At 42.2% G+C, this 26,437-nt stretch overlaps 1 protein-coding gene across 4 annotated transcripts; it reads right to left on the bottom strand.

Moving 5' to 3' along the window:
* Positions 1-1,501: 1,501 nt before the first annotated feature.
* KLHL8 (kelch like family member 8) lies at positions 1,502-26,219 on the bottom strand. 4 transcript variants are annotated; one of them, XM_065634827.1, is made up of 11 exons: positions 26,192-26,219; positions 24,072-24,133; positions 15,681-15,994; positions 12,152-12,700; positions 9,413-9,599; positions 8,612-8,755; positions 7,674-7,785; positions 5,418-5,586; positions 4,690-4,849; positions 3,491-3,692; positions 1,502-3,092 (listed from the first exon to the last, which is right to left on the bottom strand). In XM_065634827.1, the coding sequence occupies exons 3-11, from the start codon at positions 15,885-15,887 to the stop codon at positions 2,969-2,971; spliced, it is 1,854 nt and encodes a 617-aa protein (XP_065490899.1). In that variant the 5' UTR covers positions 15,888-15,994; positions 24,072-24,133; positions 26,192-26,219; the 3' UTR covers positions 1,502-2,968. The 4 variants fall into 4 exon arrangements, with proteins under 4 accessions (XP_065490899.1, XP_065490900.1, XP_065490902.1 ...); XM_065634828.1 differs by lacking the exon at positions 26,192-26,219 and adding an exon at positions 21,775-21,964 and having other exon boundaries at positions 24,072-24,136; XM_065634830.1 differs by lacking the exon at positions 26,192-26,219 and having other exon boundaries at positions 15,681-15,964; positions 24,072-24,125.
* Positions 26,220-26,437: the final 218 nt, after the last annotated feature.

The raw sequence follows: 26,437 nt of genomic DNA, 5'->3' as shown, positions 1-26,437 counted from the left end.
TATTTTACGAAATTGAAATTAACACTAATACATGCAAGAGCCTTGCATCATCATGGTGTTATGGCATGTTTGGGGTGGGGGTGGGGGGGGAAAAATCAGAAATGTGGGGTGGACAGGACAGCAGGGCCAAGGGGGCTGGTCGGGGTGGTCCAGAGTCTGGTCTTTCTCCTCCTGGAAGTCCCTGAGATGGTTAAAATCAGCAGGCTGGAAACTTAGATGTGAGTAACTGTGACCATACGCTTGATTCTTCCAAAATTATTGTTTCTTTGTATTTAGAGGATGTGCTAACAGACATCTTTGGGTTTATTAATTTTATGGGTGAGGTCATGGATTTTAGATGCAGGAAATAACATTAACAGAAGCAGTAACAATTCTACATTTAGGATCAGACACATGTCATGTTTAGATGTGATGATTTCATGATCCTGAATGTTCTAAAGTTTTGCTACAGCAAATGCCAGGTTTGGTTTGAAATCAGAAGATGCAGTGGCAGTTAGGGCCGGCTGCCACCAGAGGGGGTCACTTCTTTGTCATCAGTTGTGCATCATTATTATCCTCTTGCCGGTATTGGAAGATAAAAAAATCAGAGTTTGCTGCTGTTAAATCACAACGGCTTTATACGCAGTTAAGTCATTACAGTTTGTTGTCATAATCCTATGCAGTTTTTTTAAATACTTTGACATCATTATCACATTTTCAGCAATAGCTTTTCTAAAATCAGTTCTGCATGAGTATCTGTAGTTCTGCTGCCAGCTAAGATGCAGAATGTGGACAACACTGGCAACAGGCTTGTTTCTCGTAAACCTTTTTTTGCAGTTTTCCTGCCAGCCTATACCTCCAGAAGCCTGAGCTCAAGTGGTGGCATTGGGGGGGGTGCAAATTAAAATACAACAGAAGCATCTGTCTTAACATGTTCAGCCCTACGACCATTTCACTTCTAGCCACAGGGGCGAGAGCAGAGCTCCCTCCACACCGCACAGAATCCCCATGCGTTTGCTGTGACCTGATTTCCCTGCTGAACACACGCGTCTCCCTTTGGTGCCTGGAAGGTGATTGGTTGCTGTTGGTTACTCACAGGCTGCTCCTACCAGTGCTAGCACTTTACCACCAGGAGGAGAAATGTCTCAGCAGACAAGCGGCACTGCCAGGCTGCTTGGTTTCATGGTCAGTGTTACTTTGTGGAAAACTTATCTTTAGGTTTTGGGGTTTTTTGGTGTGTGTTTGTTTTTTAAGTTTTCTTGTTAGCCAGGACATCCATAGAAGAACCTGTTTGGTTCCAGAGAGGGAACCTCCACCCCTCCCAGCCAGATCAAGAGCAAAAAGGCAGGGTGAACACCACATCCCTGCAGAGCAGCAAGGCAGTACGGCTTGTGGCTCTAACACTTGATTTTTCCTGCTGACAAACATTTCTTATTGAGAATTATATTCTGCAGAAACCAAAAACGACTGTTGTTGTGTTTCCCCACAATATGAGGTTCCAATCATACTACAAACAAGGTGCTTTGAAGTACAAATGTTTTATTGCAGTGTTTCATTATTTACAGTACCATCCACTTTGTGAATGCACCTGGGTGTGACCCAAGTGCGAGCCATTTGAAAAAGAAAAGCTAAACGGTGGTAACTCAACAGTAAAACATGACTGTGCTTTATGCTTGTACTGCCCTGCCTGTTCCCTGGTACTGAATGCAGAGAATTTTGCTGCTCTTCCCGGTCAATTGAGTAACCTGGTAATGTGAGACTTTGGTCACAAAGGATTGTCAGTCATTGGTCTGTTCGAGGTGTCACAGGAACAGGAATTTGCCGTCTTTCCACCTGGATGGGACTTGGAATTCAGGGTTTCTGACTGGGTAACAAGACACTTTTGTACGCAGCACAAGTTCCCGCTTCAATTTTTGATGTAAGTACTGGTTTGTTTCCAATTCTTTCTGTTGCTGGTTCTCTTTGGTTCGTGTAAGCTTTAAGTAATCTGCCTGGCTTCAATATCTTAAAAGAGCCTCTAGAATTACCACGGAGTTGCTACTGGATACTGAAATTGGACATTTCATCTCCTAGAGTTGCATTTAAAGGTTTTTTACAGAATACTGCAACTTTTATTATGTGTTTACACTTCATAAAAAAACGGTGATTTGGGCAGCACTGAAGCCTATGTTTTCACACACTATCATCTCAAAGTAGGACAAATTACTCTGGTTACTTCAGGAATGATCTCTGAACAGAAAATTGCCTTTTGAGGGGGGGAGTAATTACTACAAATTTTATTGAAGACTTGAGAATTCCAGTATTCTAGTGGCTAAACTCAGGTCAAGAATCTTTTCAGCTTTCTAACAAGTGTATTAGCTTGAAAAAATACTTAGAAAGACATGTTCAGACTGAGTACCTGCAATTTCTGTTGCCACCAGCAGTCCCCTGGGAGGTGGGCAGTGAATTTCTCTGCTCCAGTCACCTTAGTGTGCAACAGGGATGTCATTACCTTCTAAAACTTGAGAGACTTTGCGTTACAAAGCTTTTGTACAATTAGGAGATGTTTACGACTACATTCCTGGAAATGAGTTATATTAAATGGCATTCCAGTCCTCCAGAAAACACAGCGCAGGGCTGTTGGGTAAGGCTCAGAAGTACAAACTGCTGTTCTCTCTCCTCACCCCATGCCCAGCTTATAGTTCAATAATGAGTCCCTGCAACAGCTGCCTCAAGTCATTCTGAAATGCCAGCTTCTCAAAAATGGGATGATTGCAGCTCTTGGCAGGTTTTCTCCTGTGAGTCACACTTTTATTCCATGTTTCCACAGGCTTTTCCGTATCACCGTTGTCAGAAAGCCACCAAAAGCTTTACAGTTGCAGAAGGTAACATTTTCACAAAGAAAATGTATTGGTTTTATTTCTTCACCTACCATACAGAACACAGTGTTCAAAAGCCCAGCAGAGCCTCCCTGCTCTCATTCCCCTGGCGTTTAGGGCAGCAGCAACGCTCACATGCAGTCAACGACGTTGCTGGATCCCTGGCCCACATCGCGGATCTGGCTGCTGAGGCAAGAGCACACAGCCACGCCTGCCCCTGCCCTGCAGTGCGACACCGAGCCCACGAGTTCCCACCTGCAGAAAATGGCAGAGGAAAAAAAAAGTTCCTGCCCTTTCTGAGCAACTTGGAAGCATTTATTTTCTGTGTTTGAAATTCTATTATGCAGCCTAGCTGTTTACTCTGCACAAAAATACACTCTGCTTATTATTTCTGCCAATTTAGTGCAAAATCAGACTGAAACAATGAGAAGAATGAAGGGAAGAGGACAAGGGATGGAGAGAAGGTGCTGCTTAAATATTTATAACAAGAACCTAGTGGCATAAGCAGTGCTAGTAATCACTAGTCATGGATATTACTCAGTGATCACCAGGAAACAACAGTGAGACTCCTGCTCTACACGATTTCTATTATTTTGTGGTTTTATATAGGCAGATATAATTGCCTTATTAAGCCAAATAAAAAGTTAAATTACCTGTTCACTATGGGATCAAACGCTTCCACTGTATTCAGGTACGCGTTGCCGTTGTGACCTCCAACTGCAAAGATTTTACCCATCAGTGTCGCTATGCCAACGCCGCCCCTCGGCGTTGTCAGCTCTGCCACGTATTCCCATTTGTTACTGCGCGGATCAAACCGCTCCACTGAGCTCAGGGGAGAGTTGTCATCAAAGCCACCTGCAAAGAGCCATCACATTATCAAGGTTGTAGCCGCCTCTAGTGCTGGTGATAGCCAGGACCAGCGTTATCAGGCTAATCCCAGCATTCAGTGGGAATAGAGTGTCCAGCTCTATTTCTGTATGTGAATTTCACAAGCTCCTAAAAATTAACAGCTCTCCTTCCTGTTGTTGTATAAGCATCACCAAGAATGACAGTTTTCTTCAACTCATGTTGCAAGGAGTATTATTTATATTATTTTTTCTCCTTGAATTCATCTTACATAGTTGTCATGAAACAGCTTCCAATTTGGAATAGAAAAAAAAACTTAAGTAGAAGGATGGTCTTGATCTTACTTTGGCTTAAGCAAAACAAGCTCTTGAAGTGTTTTCAAATTGCAGCATTGCTGAATACGTAAGTAGGAAAAAAATCCTCAAGATTTCAGTGATACATTCCCCTTGCTGGGACAGCTGTCAGAGAAGCATTTTACTAAGAGGTTTTTTTAATCACAATAATGCACAAGGCAGAGCTCTGCAACTATCACTACAGCATTCCTGCCTGGCATCTTCCTCCCTCAGGAAAGCAGGTAAATGCCAGGTAGAGCAGAGCAAGACAGTCCTAGGACAAGAGGCTGTGGAATAAGTGTAATCACCGTGTGAAAAAGCTACTGTTGTCTACACTCAGAATAGAACTAGAGTGCTTTAAAAGTGTGTGAACTTAAGAATAACTTTCCTAAAAGGAAAGTCAGGATTAGTGAGTCTCAAGAGGACTTTATATATAGACATACTGTCTGAGCACTGTCCTGAGCACTACAGCCCTCCTGAAATATGGGTTAGGAACTGCTTTTTATTTTCTCACTAACGCAGTTTCATTTAAGTGTGCTCTGGTTGTGCTTGCTTACTTCTGCCCAAGAACACAAAGTACAGGTCAGTCTATCAGTTCCTCTAGCAACAACGGCCTCTTCCAAATGCCAGCACTTGGCAGGAACGGCGCCACAAAATGCCACGCGCCTACTCACCCACAACGTACAAGCAGCCGTGGAGCTCGCTGACACCATTGCCAGCTCGTCGCTGACCCATCTCTTTCACTTCGATCCACTTATCCAAGTGGGGATCGTATTTCTCCACGCTGGAAAGAGACGCTACGCCGTCATTGCCGCCCACAGCGTAAACGTGGTTCTGGATAACAGTTGTATAGGGAAAGATCATTTGTAATGTGTAGGTATTTACTCAGCTTTTCATAAGCAGTTTTAAAATGAGAGGAAAACATGGTATATCCATACGGTCCTAATTATGTACTTTTATTTAAGAATTTCAACAACAGACTTAATTATCTAACAACTGGTGAATGCTGTTTTCCAATTAAAGAACTGAAAAACTTACATAGTGCTGCAGAGTACACATGGCAGCAGTTACATGCAGTACCTGTAAACACAGTAACCATGACAAACCCAAGCCTTCTGAATGCCAGGTGAAGCATTAACCTGATATTGTTGCAAGGGTCCTGGTACGTACTTGCAGTATCTCAAACACTGTTGCAACAGGGAGCATAGTTCAATTTGATTTGAGTGTTTTCCTAAATATCCTTCCTCACCTTTTGCACAGTTCTATAGGATTTTCATTGCTTAGACCTACCAACTGCATTTTGTTTCAAATCTTGTGTTCTGCCTTGTAAAGCGTATTTGAAAAGCAGCCCCAGAGGTCGATTCCTCGGTTGGCTGCAATTTGAGAGGAAAGAGACACTTACCACGAGGGCTACAGAGCCGACCCCTCCCCTGGGAGTGTTCATTGAGGCAACTGCGCTCCATCGATCAGACTCAATGTCGTATCGTTCCACATCACTGAAGCAAGTGTTGTCATCTAAACCTCCTATCGCGTAAATAGGGCCACCAAGGGAGGCAAGAGCGATTCCTCTCCTGAGAAAACCATAGGATCAATATCTCACTGCAAATCTTTAAGGAAGGGGAATGTCACACCAAGTGCTATGTTAACTGACTAGCACCTGTTTCAAACTATGGGGAAAAAGGTAATGAAAAATTTAATAGGTTTATTATAAATAATCACTAATAAATGTGGCTGGCCCTCTGCACACCAGTGTCAGTCTTGCAGCATTATCCTGAATGTCTTTTGTATGTTTGCAGCCTCCTGTTAGAAGGGAGTTTTATCTTAACTTCACCTCTGCTTTCCCAGGCACCTGTGTGTAATTGTGTGGTCCATGAACAGGACTGCTGCAGCTAGAGTATCTTTAGACTGCAAAAAGACAAAGCTCCTGTTAAAAAAAGAAAAGGACAGAGGGGCATGTAATACTGTTTTGACTGAATATCACCTAGGGCCTAAGTCCTCTACTCTTATGCTTCGATATATGAGGTTGTCTTAGTTATTTCATTTCTCTACCTTGGTACTGAATTTTACACCTCCTATCTTGTTTTATTGAATCTGATGGAGAGCCAAAACCTGGTGGTTTTAACTTTCTTGGTATAGCTGCTGCTACAATTTGGGAACTAATTTTTTGGGCATGATGTTAATACCTACTAAAAGGCAAACCTGTGCTGGATATTAGATGACTGAACTCTAGCAAGCTTTAATTGCAATTTCTTCTATTCAGTTCTTTTTTTATTAAGTCTGTGTTGAAATAGTTGCCAGATTTTTTTTTTCTACTAAGTCTACCGATATGAAAGTACAATCGGTACCACAAAATTAAAAGTATTGTCATTAAAAAACTCCATGTAAAGTATGGTGGTATGGTACCTTCTTCTATGAAGTAAGTGTTAAGTTTCTGCTTTAACTACTAGGACTGGTGATTTACCATATCACTGAGAGCATTCTGGTCTCGTTACACAGAGGGCAGGATTGCACATATATAGACAAGAGTGAGAGAGGGACGGTTGTTCTAGAGAACAAATGTTGTGCTGATATCCTGGGCTTATTTTAAATCACCTCAGCAGATAATGTAGTCGCACTTTCAGTGGTGGCAGTTTTTTGTCAATTTAGTGTTCTGATACCACCTTTGTGAACAGGAGGAGGGGAGCACTGTCAAGGCACAGCAGCCATTTCTTTTACTGAAGTACTGATCAGGTAAGAAATGTCACAGAAGTCCAGGGCTGATGTTTGCCAAGAATATGCCTGGGGGGTGGCAAGAGGGAAGAAAAGGAGCAAGAAGCCATTTCTAGAAGTCTGAGTCTTCTACTTTGATTAGGTCACAGTGATAAATAGCTTTAGGACCTAGCTGTCCTCAGTATTTTACTCCTACTTATACATGACACTTTTAGAAACAACAAATAACAAAATAGAATGTAGAATTAACGAGGCTGATTTACATGACAGTAGAAACAAAAAATTACAGATCTGTGAATCCAGTAACTCTTTAAAAGAATCATGTCAGAAGGCAAGAAAAATCCTCAATGTGGCTCTCAGTGTTCTAGTGCCTCCAGCCTTTTGTGGTTTCCTGGGCATGAGGTATTTAACTGTGCACGTTCTGCTGGCAGTTGTCTTGCTCACTCTTAAAAAGAGCAAAAAGCCCTCACAGAACCAGTTAACGAGTTGAAAGTTCTTTATCGGGCATAGCAGAAAGGCCCTAGATATCAGAATGTAAACACAGCTGGAGTGGAAGAGCTCTCTGCTCCAGAAGCCAACCCCCCAAAAAAGGGGGGCAGAAATATAATGGAGCAACAAACTAAAGCCAAAGTGCAAACATAACCAGTGTTACCAGACAGGGCCTATCCCTAGAGAGATGAAGTTTTGCCATGAGATACAGTATATTACAAACAACTTTGTGCAAATATGTGATATATGCAAGTAACGTGATGCAGATTTGTGTTTGCTTTACATCTAGTAAATAAAGGTGTTTGGTAGCATTCGAGCCCCAAAACAGGAAAAAAAAATCCTAACAATAGCAGAGTTTAGAAACCCAGATAAAGGCAGGACAGACATGATGGTTTTCAGCATCAGCAAGAAATGATGTATCACAGACAAGGACTTAAAATTTTGCATATGGGACACATACCTCTTTGTGTTCATTGACGCCTTCATCATCCACTTGTTAGTGAGAGGATCAAATACTTCCATGCTTCCTAAGTGTTCATTTCCATCATGTCCACCTACTGCGTAGACTTTACCTGAAACACATACACATCTTTTGATACAGAGATCGCTTAGCAACATCTCAGTTTTCATTTATGTCATATCCCTGCCCATGTGGAGGAAAAAAAGCTCCAAGAAAAGTCAGAGTTTTCAAAGGCTTTCAATATCACAATTTTAATAAGTAAGGACTTTACACTTCTATATGCTGTACTCAACCAGAGATCTGTTCTAATGTGGACTTTTATACAAAGCTTGAGATATGTAAACAATAAATCTTCCCCTAACTCAAGTACTGCAGGTCAGATCAGTTTTGGACATTTATATTGATCTCTCCAGATTTTCTACAGGGGAAATATATCTGTGTTCTGCTGTAGCAACACAAGGGTTGCTGTGTACAAGGAAAAATTGTACCATGGGTGCTAAGCTGATCTCCACTGCGTGGACCTGGTTTCAGAAGATGGAGACCCAAAAAATAAAGGTAGGTCTGCTCGTGGAAGAGTTATGGTCTTAGTGACTTGCCTGTACAGATTTAAGTATGAAGGGAGCTCGTACAAGTACTAGCAAATTCTGGCTGTCTCTGCTGTGCAAGGCCATTTCTTTATGAACAGATTAAAAAAAAATAAACTGCCTATTAAGGCAACAGGCTATATACAGATTGCAGTAATGTCTTTGCAGTAAGCATGCTCTCAGATTGCTTCAGAATCAAAAACCCCTTCATGGGGAAAAAGCTTTACTGAATTGAAGAATATCCAACAGTTAAGCCACTGCAGGAGAGACTTACTTAGTAAAAGTACCAATTCCAGCAAAAAGAGCAAACAAGCGCCTTTTGAATAGTGTTGCTTGAATAGGTTTATTACTGACCTCCCACAGAGATCACACCCACATGCCTTCTCCTGCTGTTCATTTCGGGGCCAAAGAACCAGTTGTTCTTACTGATAGAGTAACATTCGATGCTGCGAAACGGGTCACCCGATCCACCTCTGCCACCGACACAGAACAGCACACCTGAAGAACACAAAACAGGTTTCCAGAAAGCTAGCGGGAACATGAGGGATACAGTTGTATAGCAGAGTGGGCTGAAAATTATGTAGGTCAGGAGAAGTCAGATTGCAATTCAAGGGGTACAGACATTGCCCTGCATAGTGGATGCTGGATTTTGGCCTTTGCTTGGCATGCTGTCACGGCAATTAACTATCTATGCTCTTGTAAAAGTAACATGTCTTTTAAATATGCTTTTTGTTATTTTTGCTTATGGAGATAAACAGACTGTTAAATATAACAATGTAAATAATAGGATTTGCAGTTAATATTCATCACTCACTTTTGGCTTAGGTTAGACAAGAGTTTAAAAGTTAGCTCAACCTTCTCACACCGAAGGTAAGTGTCCACTGTTTTCTGTATAGCTTTGAGCATACTGCCTGCACATAACATACTTAACAGTTCTAGCTTTAATACAGATAGAGCTGATCAGGACAAATAATGTTTTAGAGAAAACGAGTGCTAAAGTTCTGCTAGGAAAATGCAGCCTAATGACCAGAGAGGTACACAATAGCTTTCCCAGTTTTGCATTAAGTCATTAACAAGGTATCTAACCCTGCACAGATGTGCCGCCTTTTGCTCCACACCGCTCCATACTGGATAATCAGACACACATTTAATTACCAGCAGTCTGCTTCCTTGGTGTTGTGCGAATGGAGTACTCAAAGTCTGGCACTGCCCTGCTGCTCAGGTGAAGGTGGTAGTTTCTTGCTTCATCCAGCAAATCCCTACATTTTAGATTCTGCTTGACAATCTCTTCCTTTGCCACAACACCCATAAGGAAACATACGGGCAAGAGAGGCAGCCGTACCTGACAGAAATGAACACAGTTGGAGTAACTGGCTGAGTCTCACCATTCGCAGTGACACACACAGAACAGATGGCAGCTGCCAGCCCCATGCTCTGCACTAAAAAGAGCGGTTTTCGTACCTTTTTTTTTTCCCCAGAATAACAGCGATACAAATAATTATTTTAGTGACAAATGTTTGCTACAACCATTTGCATTTAAGCAGCAGTGGAGAACTGTCCCTTGGCCCAGGCTGAGCAGGGAAGTGCCACTGCCCGTGCTGCAACCATGTCTGCCCAGCGTGATGCTGGCAGCATCTGTGACTTCACCGGGATAGCCCGTGTCAGGTTAGTCAGCTCATTGCTAATTGGCTAAGAGGAGTTTTGCTAGAATGGTTCATTGCTTTTGGGTGGCAAGTCAAAAAGGAAACGCTGTCAACATGAACTAAGCATCTATTAAGGAGGTATTGCTAGTGCAGTAACACCTCTCTCTAGTGTGAACAGACTACAGGATTTTAAGGAAAGAAAAAAAAAAAAAAAGGTTGAGAGGTAATTGTTTCCTTCCCCAAGGCCTTCCTGTGGTCCCTCAGACCAGGCTGAGGAAGGGCAGGCTGTTTCTGGGTGAGACCACACAGTTACCCCTGTCCAGAGCAATCCCCAGGGCCAGGGCAGATCTGAAATAAGGTCAGCCTCTCCAAAACGGCCTTGAAATGTCCTCCATCCCCCCGTCACTGATTTCTGCAAATGCTTCATTTGTCCTTGTGAGACAGATAAGTACAATCACATGGGGGTGACAAAAGGAAGGTGCAAAGGTGGGACAGGTGTTAGCAGGAGGGAACTGAAGGAAACCACCACCCGACTTTCTAAGGTGTGGAGCTGACACTGTCAAGCAGCTCCCAGTCAGCTCAGCAGCAATGGTGGAGGAGAAGTCCAGTATCTCCAGTGCTTCTCAGAGCAGCGGGATGGCACTGTCATATGGCTGGCAAGTGTCCCTGTCTTCAAGCATGTGTCTCTACCACTTCTTTGTTACCCACTTGCTTTCAGTCCCGTTTCTTCCTTTACTTTGGCCCTGGCTTATTTTAGGCTGATTCAAAGCACCACCATAGCCCTGCTAATAGACTTGTGAGGTTAGTGATGTGTTAAGAGCTCAAGGCTGACAAATTCAGAACCCCATTATAACAGGAAAAGCTATCATACTGATTATGATGTGGATAATAACTGTTAATAAGCCCTGTTTTCTGCTAGCAATAAGGTCCAAATCAACTGATGTCTCCATATACTTCAGCAAATAACCCATATTTATGCAAGGGGTTTACTTTTTCATTGCTTTATTCTAGACTCTGGTTTCCATGAATAGAATAAAGCTGTTAATCTACTAATGTAACTGCATGATAAAAGTCAGGTTTTTTTAATCTCAAATTATATTGCCTGCAAATTTAATTGTAGTGTACTAAAGGAGGGGTTTTTGCACCAAAAACCTCATGCTAGTCTAGATGAAACTGAAGGATTTTGGAAGACAGTTAACAATAGTGTGATCTTTTACTGGGAAATGTGAAAAATGATGCATGAAGACAATGACAGCAGCATGTTGGTGGACCTCTTGTTACTCACACGATGCAAATACTAGCAATTCTGCCAAATGCAAAATATTCAAGTGGGAGTTCACTGACAACTGAAACAGCACAGTTGGTCCTACCTGCTAAGGTATATATGGCATTTTGCAGTGTATGGCATGTTCCCCCTCTTCCCCAGCACAAGTTCTCTGTACCTGTCTCAAATATTGTATTTTAAACCCCCATAAGTAGCACATATGGAGCCTGAACGACTGCTGTACCTAACATTTTGACAGGAGGAGGTCTGATGGGTGTTGAACTAAGTTCAGCTAAGTGACCTTTTGATACCTGTATGTGTCTCTTTCAGAAGTACGGGACTCGTATCAAGTCTAAAGGATCAAACTGCAAACTCCTTTTGGATCCTACAGGTAACCAGCAATGCCAGTCCAGTGAACATTAAAAGGTCTAGGATATGTTTCCTGGCCTGCTCGTAGGGCTAACACATCTTGGTCTTTTGTTAATTAAATATACAGAACATTCCAGAAGTAGCACGACTTGATGTGCTAGCTCCATGAGTTTTACTTTCTGAGCCATGTGACAAAACTCCTGAAAAACTTTGCTCTCCTTTCTTAAGTACAAATACTTACCAGCAAGGGAAGCGAGTGTTTCAGGCTGTAGTAGTATCAAACCAGGTTGAAGTGATGGCTTTATGTTCTCTGTTTCACTACATGTAAATTTAAGAAGTTTCTGCTCTAGCACAGATGCGGGGTTTTGTTGGCTCCCCACCCCCCAGCCATAAGCATAAAGTGAGTACTCTTCTCTCTACAGGAATTGGGGAATACAACTCCTTCCTGATATTCAAGAGGTCTGACCTGCTTCCACTGTCAACTCACAACTGTGAATACCAGATGAGGCACCAACTGGTAAGAACATTTTTTATCTTGAAGTCTACCTAAGTACAAACAGTTGATTTCAGAATTAAACCAGAAAAGAGCCAGGCACCCAGCGCCTCGGTCTGCCCTACCTGCGCAAGCATTTCATCCAGCCACGCAGCGTGGTGCTGCGGATTGGCCAGCAGCCACTTGATAGCAGCATTGTAAACTTGCTTTTCGTTTTCTATATTCAGGTCACTGGAAGATAAGAGTTTATGGAGGTGCTGCGGTGACACGTTCACGAAGTCTTCGCACTCCACCACCTCAGTAAAGTGCTCGCAAGCGTATTGATCGGCCATGTCCATCAAGTCAATGCGGTTGTGACTCTCTGCAAATGCCCTGACCGCCAGGCAGTTGGAAGGGTGGAAGTGCAGCTTCATGTATTCACAGCATGCCTTGGCCACCACTTCCACCTGAAGGATGCAAGCAGCGTACAGGAGAGGCTGGACGTTATCCACCGTCAGGGTAAGCCGGGAGGAGTACACAAACTTCACCAGATCTTCTATCGCATCACCATCAAAGTCCTTGATCTCGATCAACGTCTGCTTGGCTTCAGCCATTTCTGAAAGAAACATGGCTCTGAAGTAAGGTATAACACAAGCCAGCACCAGTTTGTGGCAGGAGATGAGCTTTGAACCAACCTGAAAAACAAAACAATATTTTACTGAAACATTAGTTCCTTTCAGCTATAAAGAAAGGACAGTTAAGCTGAAATGTGAATTCCGGACTCGATTTGTATTTTGTTGAAAAAAATGCATTCCATTTGCCCTGTACTTCTGACATTAGGTTAATGTATCCCAAACAGCTGGGAGTGTAACTTGGCCACCAGAGTAGCGCAAGGCTACTCCAGGAAGCAACAGCATTACTGCACTGACCTTATTTTTTTCTTTAAGAGCCATGTCCTATTTTTGAAGTGGAACTTCCTCAGGAGCCTTCTAGGAGCATCGTGGAGGCAGGAGGAGACTGCTAGCCCCTTGTTTGGTTTATGTATATTCAGACACTTTAAGGGGGGGGAATTGTAATGAGACCTTTTTAGACTACTTACTTTAAACCTCTGGACTTTTACTACTGTTAAGGAATTGATAATGCTGTTTACAGAAGGAAATTCATGTAAAACTGCAGCAATAACAGCTATTACGGGGATTATTACAAGTTACCAATTAAGTCAATTCCAGAATTTAGAAGTTGTTTAGCCACAAAAGATACAATATTCCCTACAAAGAAGAGGTATTCTTCAAAATTCTGATCAGAAAGTGCAAAATATGTATTCACTTACAAAATTCTATAATTCAGTTACATTAAAAGATAGTGTAAATATTGAAGGTAAATGACCAATCCAGTACTTAGCTGTCTTACAGCAGTGCTTTCTTACAGCCTCTGTCATTCTGCAGTCTGTGCTAATATCAAGGGATGGCTGAGCTAAATACCAATTTCCCTGACATCTTCAAATTACATCTTTGTTTTCAGACGAAGGTGTTACAGTGAGTTGTCTTGCAATATTTTTTTTAAAGGATATTAAATGATAAAGGATACTGTGGAGTTTTTTCTAGCTGTGATTGAGTACACAATTGTTCTACCCTTGTTAAAAGTGTGTATTATCAACACAAGTATAACCTGCCTGGTAAGCAGCAAGTTGAATACAGAAAGCAGATGCACAGGAAAGAGTACAGAAATTAAAAGAATGGAAAAGAGGAACGGTTCAATGTGAGTTAATTAGATTGCTCCAGAAGAAACAATTCATAGACCAAACAAATGAACAACAAAAACCAAACCAGCGGGAGAAAAGCAGATGGTACGTGTCTGCCACCCTCCTGCTTCTAACATGTTCTTGGTATTCCAAAATCAGAGTTCTCCTCCACTTATTAACTATCATACATTAAAAACAAATCATATTTTGAGAGCCAGCAGTTAAATCAATAATTGGCCTGACAACAGCAATGCCAAAACTGTTCACTATCATAGATCATGAACAAAAGCAGAAAGGTCAAAGAGAAGTAATTCTTCTCAAAACACAAGACATGCCTGAGCACTACAAAAAGAAAAATCAAGCCCTCCAGAAAATTCTAGTGCAATATACAGATACCAGTTACCAAAATCACTCATTTAGGAAGCCTTATGGTAAGATATCCACAGGTTGCTCTAGCCTCCATAGGTTATATTCTCCACTTGAGGACTGGAAGCCAAGTCATACAATCTAATACTCTTAACGTTACCAAAGTAGCTTCATACAAATAATACAAATGAACAGTAATACAAGCCTAACTTAAGGAAAATTAAATTGCAGCCATAGGAAAAAGTATTTTCCAATCCAGGTTTCCCTAGCAGGAGTATAGATTTAACTATTCTTATAAGACTTTCTTCCTTTTTTGCAAGAGTGGGTTGAAAGGGAAAAAGGTGAGGATAAGGTCAAGAAAAAGGAAGAATAGGATTAAGAGTTCTAACATGAACTTTCTTCCCAAAAAGACCTTTTAAAATGCTAGATGTAAAGGGACCTGATTTTGAGCTTTCAGGCAAGTTCTGTTTCACAGCACTAATGCTGTTCAGAGCAGCTTCAGGATTGTCATTGTGTCCTCTCAGCATTAACTCGACTGTTACGAGCCACTAGGCCTGTTCTGCTGCTGCATCTTGTGCCTGGTGACAGGTAAGTTAAAAATCTAGTATCTGCTGTGAAGCAGAACAGAAAAATGTTCTTGCTTATTCTACCCCTTTTGTCCACAGGGGTGTGGAAGGGAGAGAAACCCTCTTCCTCTTAGAGATTTCCATTGTCTCCCTAGCATTTTAAAGAGATGGGACGCCTGCAGAGGACACCAGGGACAGGCATCTGTTAAGAGTTTTCCCTGTTAATATGTAAAAGTGGCAGGCAAACAATTTCTCCCAAATGCATCTCTCATTTGTTCTTGTCACAGGAACTAAGATTAATCTCTCTTTCTTAAATAACTATCCTGCACTACTAGAATGTCTAGCTCAGCAGTGCTTAATGTCTGTAAGTGCTGGCAACCACTGTTATGGATGCTAGATATAAATTTATTGTGATCAGGATATAAGTAATACACAGCTGAGTTACAAAGAATGCATTAAAGCAATGCTGTGCAAGAACCACAAAACTGGTTTCCTCCTTCTCCTTTACTCTTCGATCAGCTGCAGAACATAGTTGTCTGGTTGGTTTGGTTTGGTTTGGTTTGGGTTTTTTTTTCTTTCTAGAAGTTAGACTTGTTCCAGAAATTCTGTTTGTCAGGAAAGATCTAGCAGAGCAACACGGAATGCAAAAATAGAGATAAAACTGGGGGAGAACAAAGAGGCTACAAGGAGCTGAAATGCACCGTAATATACTGATTAACTGTGGGAATTTGCTTAGAAGGCAAGTTGGGTGAGGTCAGTGTCACGTATGTCCTATTTCCCACTGTCAATACCTTAAGTGTTTATATTTCAGTTGTGAAATTCCTAAATAAGAAGAAAAAAACCCAACCAAACAAAAAAACCCAAATGACCAAAAAAACAAGAGCATATCTAGAGATGCCTCAGATCCAACAGGCATTCTATGGCTTCCACACTCCTGCCCAAATTCACAGCCACCTCCAGCACCACAGACTGTTAAATGCAAAGGATGTGTGACAACATCACCTTCAGTGTAACATCGCAGAGCTCTCCAGCTTCAAAGAAGTGAAGAAGAGAACTGTGAAAATCCTTCCAAGCCTCATTTGCTTCAAATACAAAGATGTCACCTTCACCGTCACTGTTGGAAGACCCAGTTTGCTGCTGCTGCTGCCGCCTTTTTCCCTTTGTCAGATGATGTTTTGCCTGCTCTGGGACCATGGATTCTGAAGCCATTGGCTGTTTCTTCTTTCACTACATGAATCTTCAAAAACTCCCACCAAGACAAAATCCAGCCCATCAGAAGTCAAGTCCTAAAAGGCAGTTAAGTTCTGTTCATCTTCCTGTTTAAAAAAAAAACAAAAAAAAAACAAAAAAAAAAAACCAAAACCAACAGACACCACAGAAAAAGCAGATGAGACATTAGGTACTGCTAGTACCTAACACTTTGATCACATCTTAGAAATACTACCTACAATCTTGCTTGGGGAAGGTGGGAGGAGAAGGCGGGGTGCGGGGCAAGACCCACAGACAAGAATCCTATGCAGGTATCTCTAGGAAAAGCCATTTTTTGTGAACTCGTTGCCCACACTTCATGAAAAAGAACAGGCAAGAATGTCTCCTCCAACATTCTTGATCTCACTACTGTGCATGGTAGAGGAGCAGGAGGGAACGTGGCCCACAGACAGCTGTGCTGCTTTGGTCCCTAAATAGCACCTCTCATCACTACGGCCACAGATGGACAACTGATCTGACCCCAGCAGTTATTTTGTACATACTTATTACTCAGCTTTCCTAGGTCTCTTAGAAAGCTAAAGCAAGCTCAAGTGTTTTGTGCATTTATGCAAATGTAAGCAAAATATAAAAAGCTTCTACAGAACTACAGAGAACAAGAATTTACACTTACAGAAAAATCTTGGAAAGAAAATAATGTCCTTTTATCTACCAAACTTACTAATCCAACTGATTGATATTTAAAGCGTGGAAATGAGCATTATGTAAAAGTTTATCCCTGCCTGCTAGATTTTATTTTAGATTACGTTTACTCAGCTTAGCTGAAGATATTTAAGGTGTTCAAGATTTATATAGCTCAGACTAAAGGAATCTTAGCTGTACTGGTATCACAGCTTACCCAGAGCTGAAAGACAAATCCAGAATACCATAGACAATGGGGAGAAGGATTCTGCTTCTGTCACTCAAATATTTTATTCTTCCTGCTACTGTGAACTTCCGGTAGGTGAAGTTTGAAGCCCACCTTTTGATTTGCAAAAAAAAGTTAAGCAGTAAGGGAAAAGTGATTTTTTTTTTTTTTTTTTTTTTTTTTTTTTTTTTTTTTTTTTTTTTTTTTTTCCAGTAGCACATTTTAAGCTTCAGCTCTGTGTGTTTAAAATCCATGAAAACATACATCCCATCACCTCAGGGGGATTTAGGCTGTGCATCCACGTGCTTTGTGGAAGAGATTACGAAGCCCACTAGAAAAAAATGAAATAATGTTTGAAAGCATGGGGTTACTGATTCAGTTTACAAGCTGGAGTTCTGTTAGATCTTTGGCAAAGGAAGCAAATGGTTTTGTTAGATTTTTGGCAAGGGAAGCAAATGGGTTTTTATGATGAAGTCTCTGGAGAGCAGGAAAGACATTTAGCAGCGTGTTTGTCTCTTACACTGGCTAGCTTTGGTTTTCATGTTTTTTGGTTAATTTATTATGCATTTGTTCTTCATTCTGCACTAAGAGTTGATGACTGCTGTAGTTCTGTGGTTTCTGCTCATGGACTCTGGTGTTGGACGACGTGGACTGACTTGAAGTAACAAAAGATTCTTCTACAATGAAAATGTAAGTTATGTATTCGGGAGAATTGGTTATCTTCTGGAATACTTTAAAAGTATCTATGCCTCTTAGTGAATTTACAGCTCCCCATGCATCAGTACCAGAGAAGGAACAGCGAGTGACTTTAGGTGACCATACTAATTTCTGCTCTGCATCACAGGGTTGTCACCAGCTCCAAGTCCTCTGTGGTGACAAGGCTGCCAGCTGCACTGCGCCTGGCAGGTTGAACGTGCCTACAATATTCACTTACGTGGCTGTGAGCAAGGTAAGTATTCTTCCTTTAAAAGATATCTAAGAGAAAGGTCTCCCGTCTTCCAAAAGCACAAACTAGCTCAAAGATATTACAGATCATGGGATATGTATGGCAAGGAATATCTTTTTCTGCTGAAATCCTAACTTCCATTACGCCAGATTTGACAAATTACTATTCTAAGATGTTTTTCTAATTTGTTAGGAGGATAAAACTTGGTAAGTTGTTTCTCTTCTTTTAACTTGAAATTGATCCTCCACTACTGGTACTCGCCAACTTTAACAACTTTGAAGAAGTCACTATTACCATGGAGATATGAAGCCAACATGGAGCTTCAGGTGCAACCTACCGATGTTACAAAGGTGAATGTAGACAAACAGGAGGGAAAGGAGACACTGAAATGCCACACAAGGGTTTTAAAAGCATCATGTAAGAAGACATAGCATTTTCACCCTGAACTTCTCAGGAACTCTTGCTTTATTTTGGTCCGTAACTGATGTTCTCACTTCACCTCTCCCAAGCTGCTCACACCTAACTGTATTTCGCAGCTCCCAAGTCTTAAGGTTTTTCCATCTGGCTTATATGCTACATTTATCTGCACGCTTTAATTTCAACTGCGTATATACTTCCCAAAACTGTTCTGTGGCCCACTGTAAAACAGGCTGATTTTGTATGTTTTACCTGTTCTGGGTATGCCATTGTAAACACCAACACAAAACCCATGAGTCTTAAGATAGATCAGTGCTTTTGGGGTGACTGGTTTTTGTGTGTTAAATAAGCCATAACACACAAGCCAAACATAACTGATTTTAAACAATGCTTTTCAGCTATATATGATGGTTATACTAAATGAAGCTCTTGCAGATGCTCTGAGCTCTCACCTGTAAGAAAAGAAGCTGAGCACATATTTGGATTGATATATTTAGTACATACTAAATACTCACTTGATAGTGCAGGGGAAGAAACTAGAAGTCACACCAGAGGAGACCAAGGCCATTAACAGGAGATTCATGTGTACTGGGGAACTCCCAGTACAGCAATATTAAGTTCATGGGACCATGAGACCAAGTCAGTTACTGCTCCTCCGGTAAAAAGAAGTTTCCACGACATGTTAAAAATTAACATGTCTAATATAACCTTAAGGAAATACTCAGCAATAGTCTGACACAGTTTCATTCTGATGCATCTTTGTGACAGGTAATACCTTAGATAAGATTTTTATTTATCCCCCAAGTCACCAATTCAGGAGAAATTTGTTTCTGTGATACATCTCAATGATCCAAATCTTTTTAATTATCTATCCACAAACCCTCTACTTGTCTTAATTATTGCATCTCTCAGTTATGAGTCTTCAAACAAGATTATCTACTATGGAAAGTACCAGCTGTAGACATGATACAGCTGTAAAGCTAACTTTAAAAGAAAGCTAGGTCACTGTATATACCCAGTTGACTGTTAATAATTAAGGGTAACAATATGTATCCGGCTTAGAAATATCACTGTTGCAAATTACATTGTCCATTTGAAAAATCAAGGAGTTTTCACAACCAGTGGTTTAAGGTAAGCCAAGTGCCACTACCATACTTCTGTAATGAGCCAGTCTTATCAACATAGTGCACTAGTAAAGTTAAAACACAAAGAGAAGTAATATTACAGATGTAAACCACAATATTAATATCATGTATTGAAGTGTGTGATACGATCTATCATGATCCAGGCAGGAGAGAAGAGATATTTCTAGAAAATACTGTTTTGCCTGGCTATAGGCCTTTAGATTTAAAATGGAACAGAAATGAGTTTTAATAGTGCTTCAGTCAAGATAATAAACTCTGTAAATCTGAAGGTCATGCAGAAGTCATGAATGTCAGTATATTTCAACTCCAAACATACTCCTCCTTCCAGCCCGAATGGAAGAGTGAATAGTTTTGCCCTTGCACACCCTTAAAGGGACGGCATATGAAAAGAGCAGGAAGTTGAAGTTGTATTTTCACATCCTTAATTATATAGAAGTTCACTAGTTTAAGAACCACTAGCTAGGAGGATTAGTCAGCATTTAGGTTGGCGTGCATGATGCTCTTTAAGTATGTACTAAGAATCCACAAATTGAGGCAGAAAAGCCATTTACAGATTTGCTCCTCAAATAAACAGTAATGCAACAGTAACATCCCTCTACTTTGCCGAGTTTAGTACTGGGTGAATGCTGCAGCCCTACACACACACAGTCTTTCCTCTTTAGAACAAAACACTGCCATGGCCATTCAAAACCTTAATAACATGTGCTCCCTTTTTATCTTGGCAATTACATCTTCCAGCCTCCCTACAGTCTAGTATTTTGACTGCATCAAGAGTGTAAGTGACCATCACGGAAGTGACTGGCTCTAACGAAACAAAAGGAAGTGCCTCATTCATAACATCATCTGTTGTTATTCCTTGTAGACAGCTGCTTGACACCTTCCATGAAGGAATAACTGTATTAAAAAAACCAAAACAAAACACTGCACATTGTTTATAGCTCACCATGCTCACCTGACAGCAGGTCAGCAATTTTCCTCTTCAAGTTAAATATTTAGAAATATTGATGATGTCTGCTATTCCCAGAGTGCAGCTATTCCAGACCCCAGAGTTGGTGTTCTGGTCCTCAGGGCTTGTCCTCAGGCAAGGGACCGAGGGTCCCCTCCTCGCTATTCCTCACTATCAAACTTAGAAAGGAAGCAGGGATGGGAGGCCGGAGAACAAGCGTGTTATATCTGCTGCAATTCAGATAACAGTAACATCCCAAAGTGAAGAGGTTTTGGTTCAGACATTCTTGCCAAGTTATCTGAAACTGAATTAAGTGTAAAATTCCTCAAGTCAGACAGAGTACTTATGTTCAGTAGAGGTAAAACACCTCAAATAATTTTGGAAGAAATGGAAGACATTCAACAGTGGCAGGACGCGAACACGGCTGTTTTCCCCTGCCATGCAATTAAAACCCCAGGAATCCTAGCTGCCAAGCCAACCTAGATGTTGGAGTTCACGGTCTCCTTCCCTGTCAGGTACCGTGGAAGACAGTGCCCCAGAAAAAAGTGATCGTCCTCATTCTGCCACTGGCACAAGGGAGGAAGACATTTCGGTGACACAGAAGGGAAACGAAACCAAGACTCCCAGTATAACCACAACTAGGCAGCATTCAGATGAGGGGTATTATGATACCTGTAGATCCAACGCTCTTTATGAGCAATGATACTGAGGCTGGAAAAAAGAAGGTAGAAGTCCAGGAGAAATCAAGGTAGAGGTGAAGTTTCACCAACAATCCCGTATGTACTTTTGGTTACCCACCCACGAGACGAACAGATATCACATCATGATGTGTGCAGAGAAGGGCACTTAGTCTCACTTAGAAAGCAAAAGGGCCCGTTAATTGAAGGAGACAAGAAGCTTGTCTTCTGTCAAGGCAAAGTTTGTAGCCCTGTGAGCAGGGAGGTTTTGCAAGTGACTTGAGCACAGACTGAATGCATATAAATACGTACAAGATCATATCTGTGGCTCTCTAAAACTAACTTGTCTAATACAGAGCCTGATAAATTTCTGTGGGTAATTATACACTGGTGCTGCTGACCACAAGGTTAGATAAGCATATGCAGTGAACAGATCTTCTCTAGTTTAATCTAGCTAAGAGAGCAAGTCTAGCTCTTGTTGTTTTGCCAGTGGATGGGGTCAGCACAAAGGACACAGACAAAGAGTTCAAAAGATAAGCTTACTTTTTGTGCTGGTTTGACTGAAAACTAGTTAATTTTCCTTCATGAAGTTAGAAACCTTTCTTTTTCATAGCTAGCACGGTCATTGTTCGGACTAAGCTTGCGAACACGAAGATAACATCCCAGGACAGAGTTAATGTTTTTAATTGCTCTTGTCTGAGAGCCAAGGATGTTCTGAGTGCTCTGCCCACAGGTGCGAGGCAGCTGGGAAAGGAGGCAGAGATGTGACAGACCTTGGCTGACATCCAGACTAATCATGAAGAATATTCAGTGCTATTAGCGTCATGCTTCATATTTAAGGAGAGTTGGTACCTTCCCATTAGTTCTTCAGTCGGACCCGAGACAGAGACCTTTTTGGGGGAGAGGTGTTTGGGACTTTCTTTAGTTCAGCCTTTTGCCATCCTGCTGTTTTGCAGAGGTCTCTGTGCCTTTCTGCCTTTTCCTCTTTTCTCCAGGATCAGTTGTTTTGGGACCAGGGTGCCAATTCCTGGGACTGGCTGCTCTGTGCAGAGTTCATGAGGAATTGCATTGAGTATCTTTTACTTTATCTTCTATTTCCATTTTTTAAATATTATTAGTAGTAGTATATTAGTGTTATTTTGTTATTTTATTAAACTGTGTTTATCCCAATCCACAAGTTTCTCCCTTCCAATTCTCTCCCCTATTCAGGGTGGGAGGGGCGGGAGTGAGCAAGTGGCTATCATGGTTATATTGCTACCTCAGGAAAAAACCATGACACTTTTACTTTGGTTTAAAGCAGCAAAAGAATAAGCAAGGCAATGTACCTAACCATTACTCCATAGAATTATTTATAGCAATTAAGAAAGATACATCACCAATTGCCTTGATACTTCAGCATCACCCAGACCCGTGCTTCAGCTGGGGAGCCCCTGTCACAGCAAAGGATCAGAGAGCCTTTCCCGGCAATTGGGAGGTCCGATGCAGTGCACCCACTCGCAGGTGAGGTCTCCATCGTTGTTGTGAGAGGGTCGTGCTTTTATACAGTTTAACAAACAAATTCATATATCAAAATGCACAAAAACATCTGGTGGATTGGCATCCTCACTCGGGCGCGTCTCAGATCTGGCCGGGATTCCGGGCGTGTCCGAGGAGTTGCTGTTCTGCTAATGGATCTCTAGCTTTGATGGCTTCCAGGGATGATTCTCACGGCCAGATTTGGCTTTGACTACATATTTCCAAACAAGGCCTGATATCTGGTTTCTGGGCGTAAACAAGGAAACATATTCTTATGACGTTTCATCTTTGCTAATGATTATATTTTATCTAAGCCACATCTTTCGCTAATGATCATACAGATTTCACTAATGATTAGATACTCATGCAACATTTGGTTGGGAGGTTCATCCAGAGGTCAGCTTCGGTTTGGGGCCCATTGCTCAGGCCTTAGTACTTCAGTTTTCTGTGTTGTACTAAGAAAACTTGAAAATTTGAAAAGAGCAGCTGGCAGAGAAGCGAGAGGAGCAGGAGGCAGCTACAGCCAAGCAGCAGCTTCGGCAGGGACTACATAAGCAGCTGTTTGCTGTTCAGTCTGGTTTACAGCTGTATCACCAGGAAGGAACATGGGGGGAAAAAAAGATAGACAAAATAGTGGAGAAAAACCTCAGTGCTCTCCTGTTTTCAAATTCCATCAAAGGAGTTATGGAAACCTCAGGCAAAACTGCTCAGATGCCCATGCTAATTAGGTCAAATCAGACAAGGCTGGAAAACATGGGAAAGCTCATGTTACACACTGTATTGCAAGCCTAAGCCTACTGTACTTTTCAGCAGAAAGATAATTTAGCAGAAAAAAAAAAATCAGATACCACACATCTAACTGGTTCAGCTGGTTTAAAACCATGAGGCTTTCTTTTGTAGAAATCCACTTAAAATTTTCTTAAACACCACCAATATAAAATTTTCAGATCCTTTCAGTATTTCAAAGGTTCTTTGTAGCAAAACCTGACATGTATTATCGTTTTGTGTTACTTGTCACATAAGTAGTTCAGAAAACAGTAAAATGGGTAAGTAGAAACCTTCCTTACTTCTGGTACTATCTTTAATTTGCTCATATAACCAAGAAAAAGGACAGAAAAGGTGTTTTCTAGAGCATGAAAAGCATAGTCAGAGGAAATCTAATTTTGGAAATCATTCTGCTGGCAATCTGCACGCAATAATCCTCTTTTGAGACAGCGTCTTCCCTTGATCCAATATATGAATATGATCAACAAAGTTCTGTTGAGCTTTATTCCCAGTTTCCATCAAACATTAGAAAAGGCAACTGTCTTCTAGGCTTTATGGGATGGCAGCTTGACAATTTTGTTCAATTTTGCATAAGAAATAAACAACCTAATATGCCATGATTTACTTACACTTGAACTACTTTTGCTTACTTCAGAACAACCACCAAAACCATCAGAAGCCTCAGAAGAGCAAAGAACTCTGCTTTGCAGATACAGGTGTACTTAAGAAGTGGTTTATTTATCCTAGGTAACTTTGAGAATATGCAAAAAGTAGAATACACAAGAAAAAACACTGCAAATCAGTGCAATTCTTGGGAGGATAGTGAAGTGTTGATAGATATGGGGTAGAAATTTTAACTAGTACTTTACCTTCGTAAGAACATGGACCAGGCCCTTACCAAGGAGAGGCACCATTGTCTTCTGTGACGGACCTGATTAAAAATAACAATAGTCTAATGATCTACACAGCAATGTTTAGTCCAGACCTTCCTGGGAAGAGTTAACTAAGAGCAACATAATTTCAAAGTCATTTGCCAGCTGCCCTTTATCCTAGATCTGTAAATCAAGGCACAGTACCCACCACAGCATCCTAGAGCTATAGCCAAACACTGTTTCCCATTTAGCCACCACTCCCATCCTCTCAGTCCTCCCTGCCTTAGCTGCCAACCATCGTTATATTATCTTGTCTAGATTCACTGAGGCTGCAGCCTCACGTGACACAAGTCAAACAGCTCAAACCATAAAGCAATATTATCTTCCTTTTGTCCCAGAGCTGTAAGGCTCCTTCAAAATCCATTTGAAATTGGGACAGGGCAAAGGTAATACAAGATAAAAGGCTTCACAACCCAAGAAGCTACTACTACTGACGCAGGAAATTATTATTACAAAATCTGTTTGGTGAAGCCTGCTGAGGAAGAACTAAGATGCTGGCTAACATGGTGCTACAATGCCTTGCATCAAATTACTGGCAGTAATTACACCATCACTGTGTCCTTTGTTGTAACCACACTGATTAAACTTGCTTTTAAAAATAAACAGCTAACTAGAAAACTGGATACCAGCCTACTGATAAGTCACTAACAGTTTATAAAATAAACCAGGTCATGGACATACTGCTTGTCAAATGCTGCATAGAAACCACAAGTACAATCTTGGCATGTTACAAAACAGACACACTTCTTGCATAGCACAAGAGCTCACACAGAGATTATAGGTGAATCAGCCCAAACTAACTCAAAAAACCTCAGACTCAATTGCCTGAAGATGAAGGGTGGACCTCAGTTACAAGCAGCTCAAGCTGTATGTGACACACCTGTTGTGGTTTTAGCTTGTTAACATTTGATGAGTTATTTTACCTGCTGGGGCACTTTAGTGAAACGTGTGAAGTATTTCTTGATTATAGTGCTAGAAGCCTTTGCAACAGGCACAAAAAGCCTGAGGTTTTTAACTTTCATTACCACAGAATACACAGCAATTTTTAGGCAAAGGAGGAAATGCACAGCTACGAACTAGGCAGCCCTATTTAGTTTGTGAACTACCTACACACCCCTTTATAGATAAGACTTCGATGAACTGATACCTCCTAGCAGATAGTAATCAATTGCTTCAGTGGAGATGAGAAGGTGGAACCTATCAAAGCAGGAAGGAAACTCAAGCAGGCAATACAAAGAGCTGGTGGAGCTGAAGCATCTGAAATTCTCATTTATTTAAGAAGGGGAGGCTAGGAACTCCTGAGCCTCTTCCCCAGTGGCAACAGCTACTTTCTCATTGTTTTTTAACACAAGAAATACTTGGCTTGGGATAACTGAAATAACTTTACTTGTTACCCATTACCAGAGGTCAATAGTGAGCTGATCAGGGCATTTTTCTCGAGCTGCGGTTTCCACAGCAGTGAATTGCATGCAGCATATTGAAACGTGTGGACTCCTAGTTCAGTTTGTGTGGGTTGGTCTCTGTGCTTGAACCTATATGGCAACTTAGAGCTCTGTAGGCACCGGGCTCCAGGGCTGCCTCCCAAACAATAACCCCCTCTGATGCTGAGGGCAGCCAGCCCTGCTCTTGCCGGGGGCATAACCCAGCCGTGGGTGATGTGCACCAATTCTAGGTTAATTCACAAGAAGCTCGGGCTCGGTTTGTGCCTCCGAAGCCGCTGGTGGCGATACCCGTTTGCCCGCCGGGGAGCCGGGCCCGGTGCCGCTGCCCAGCCGCGGGGAGCGCGGTGCGGGCTGCCCGGCCCTTGCGAGGTGCGCGGGAGCGGCCCGGGATATGCGGGAGGGATATGAGGGGGACAGCAAAGACCCCGCAGCAGAACAAACAGGGCCGCCTGCCCGTCGCCCCTGGGGGCAGGCGAGTTACACAAAGCCGGGGCAGCCCACCATGGCGGCGGCGGGCCCGGCCCGAGGGCAACGCGCGGTACGGCGGCGGGGGCCGGCGGCGGGAGCGCGGGGGCAGGCTGGGGTCGGCTCCCTCCCGGCGCCCTCCCCACTCACCTGCGCTGCCGCGCCGAGGGCCGGGGTCCCGCGGAGCAGGGGACGCGGCGCAGGGCGGGCGGCCCCAGCGCATGCGCGGGCCCAACCGCCGCGGTGGCGGGGCGGCCGTTGTGCGAGGCGGCCGCTGTGCGCCCCGGCCCAGTGGGCCGCCTGGCTTCGCCGCTCCTTCCACCGTGGGCCTGTGACGTTACAGAAACCCAGCAGTTCTCTCTCTCTCTCTCCCCAAAACCCGCGTACGAGAAGGAG

This window comes from Caloenas nicobarica, chromosome 4 (assembly GCF_036013445.1).
Source record: "Caloenas nicobarica isolate bCalNic1 chromosome 4, bCalNic1.hap1, whole genome shotgun sequence".
NCBI classification, from domain to species: Eukaryota; Metazoa; Chordata; class Aves; order Columbiformes; family Columbidae; genus Caloenas; species Caloenas nicobarica.
Note: the sequence above shows the minus strand (reverse complement) of the source record. Positions and strands in the feature narration are given on the sequence as shown.

What these genes read in the sequence shown, in the direction of transcription:
- KLHL8 (XM_065634827.1), bottom strand. Translation starts at nt 15,887, where the DNA reads ATGGCTTCAGAATCCATGGTCCCAGAGCAGGCAAAACATCATCTGACA. An exon ending in TGGATGAAATGCTTGCGCAG is followed by an intron (nt 9,600 to 12,151) that starts GTAGGGCAGACC and finishes CATTTCTGTCAG; the next exon opens with GTACGGCTGCCTCTCTTGCC. An exon ending in ACCAAGGAAGCAGACTGCTG is followed by an intron (nt 8,756 to 9,412) that starts GTAATTAAATGT and finishes TGTGTTCTTCAG; the next exon opens with GTGTGCTGTTCTGTGTCGGT.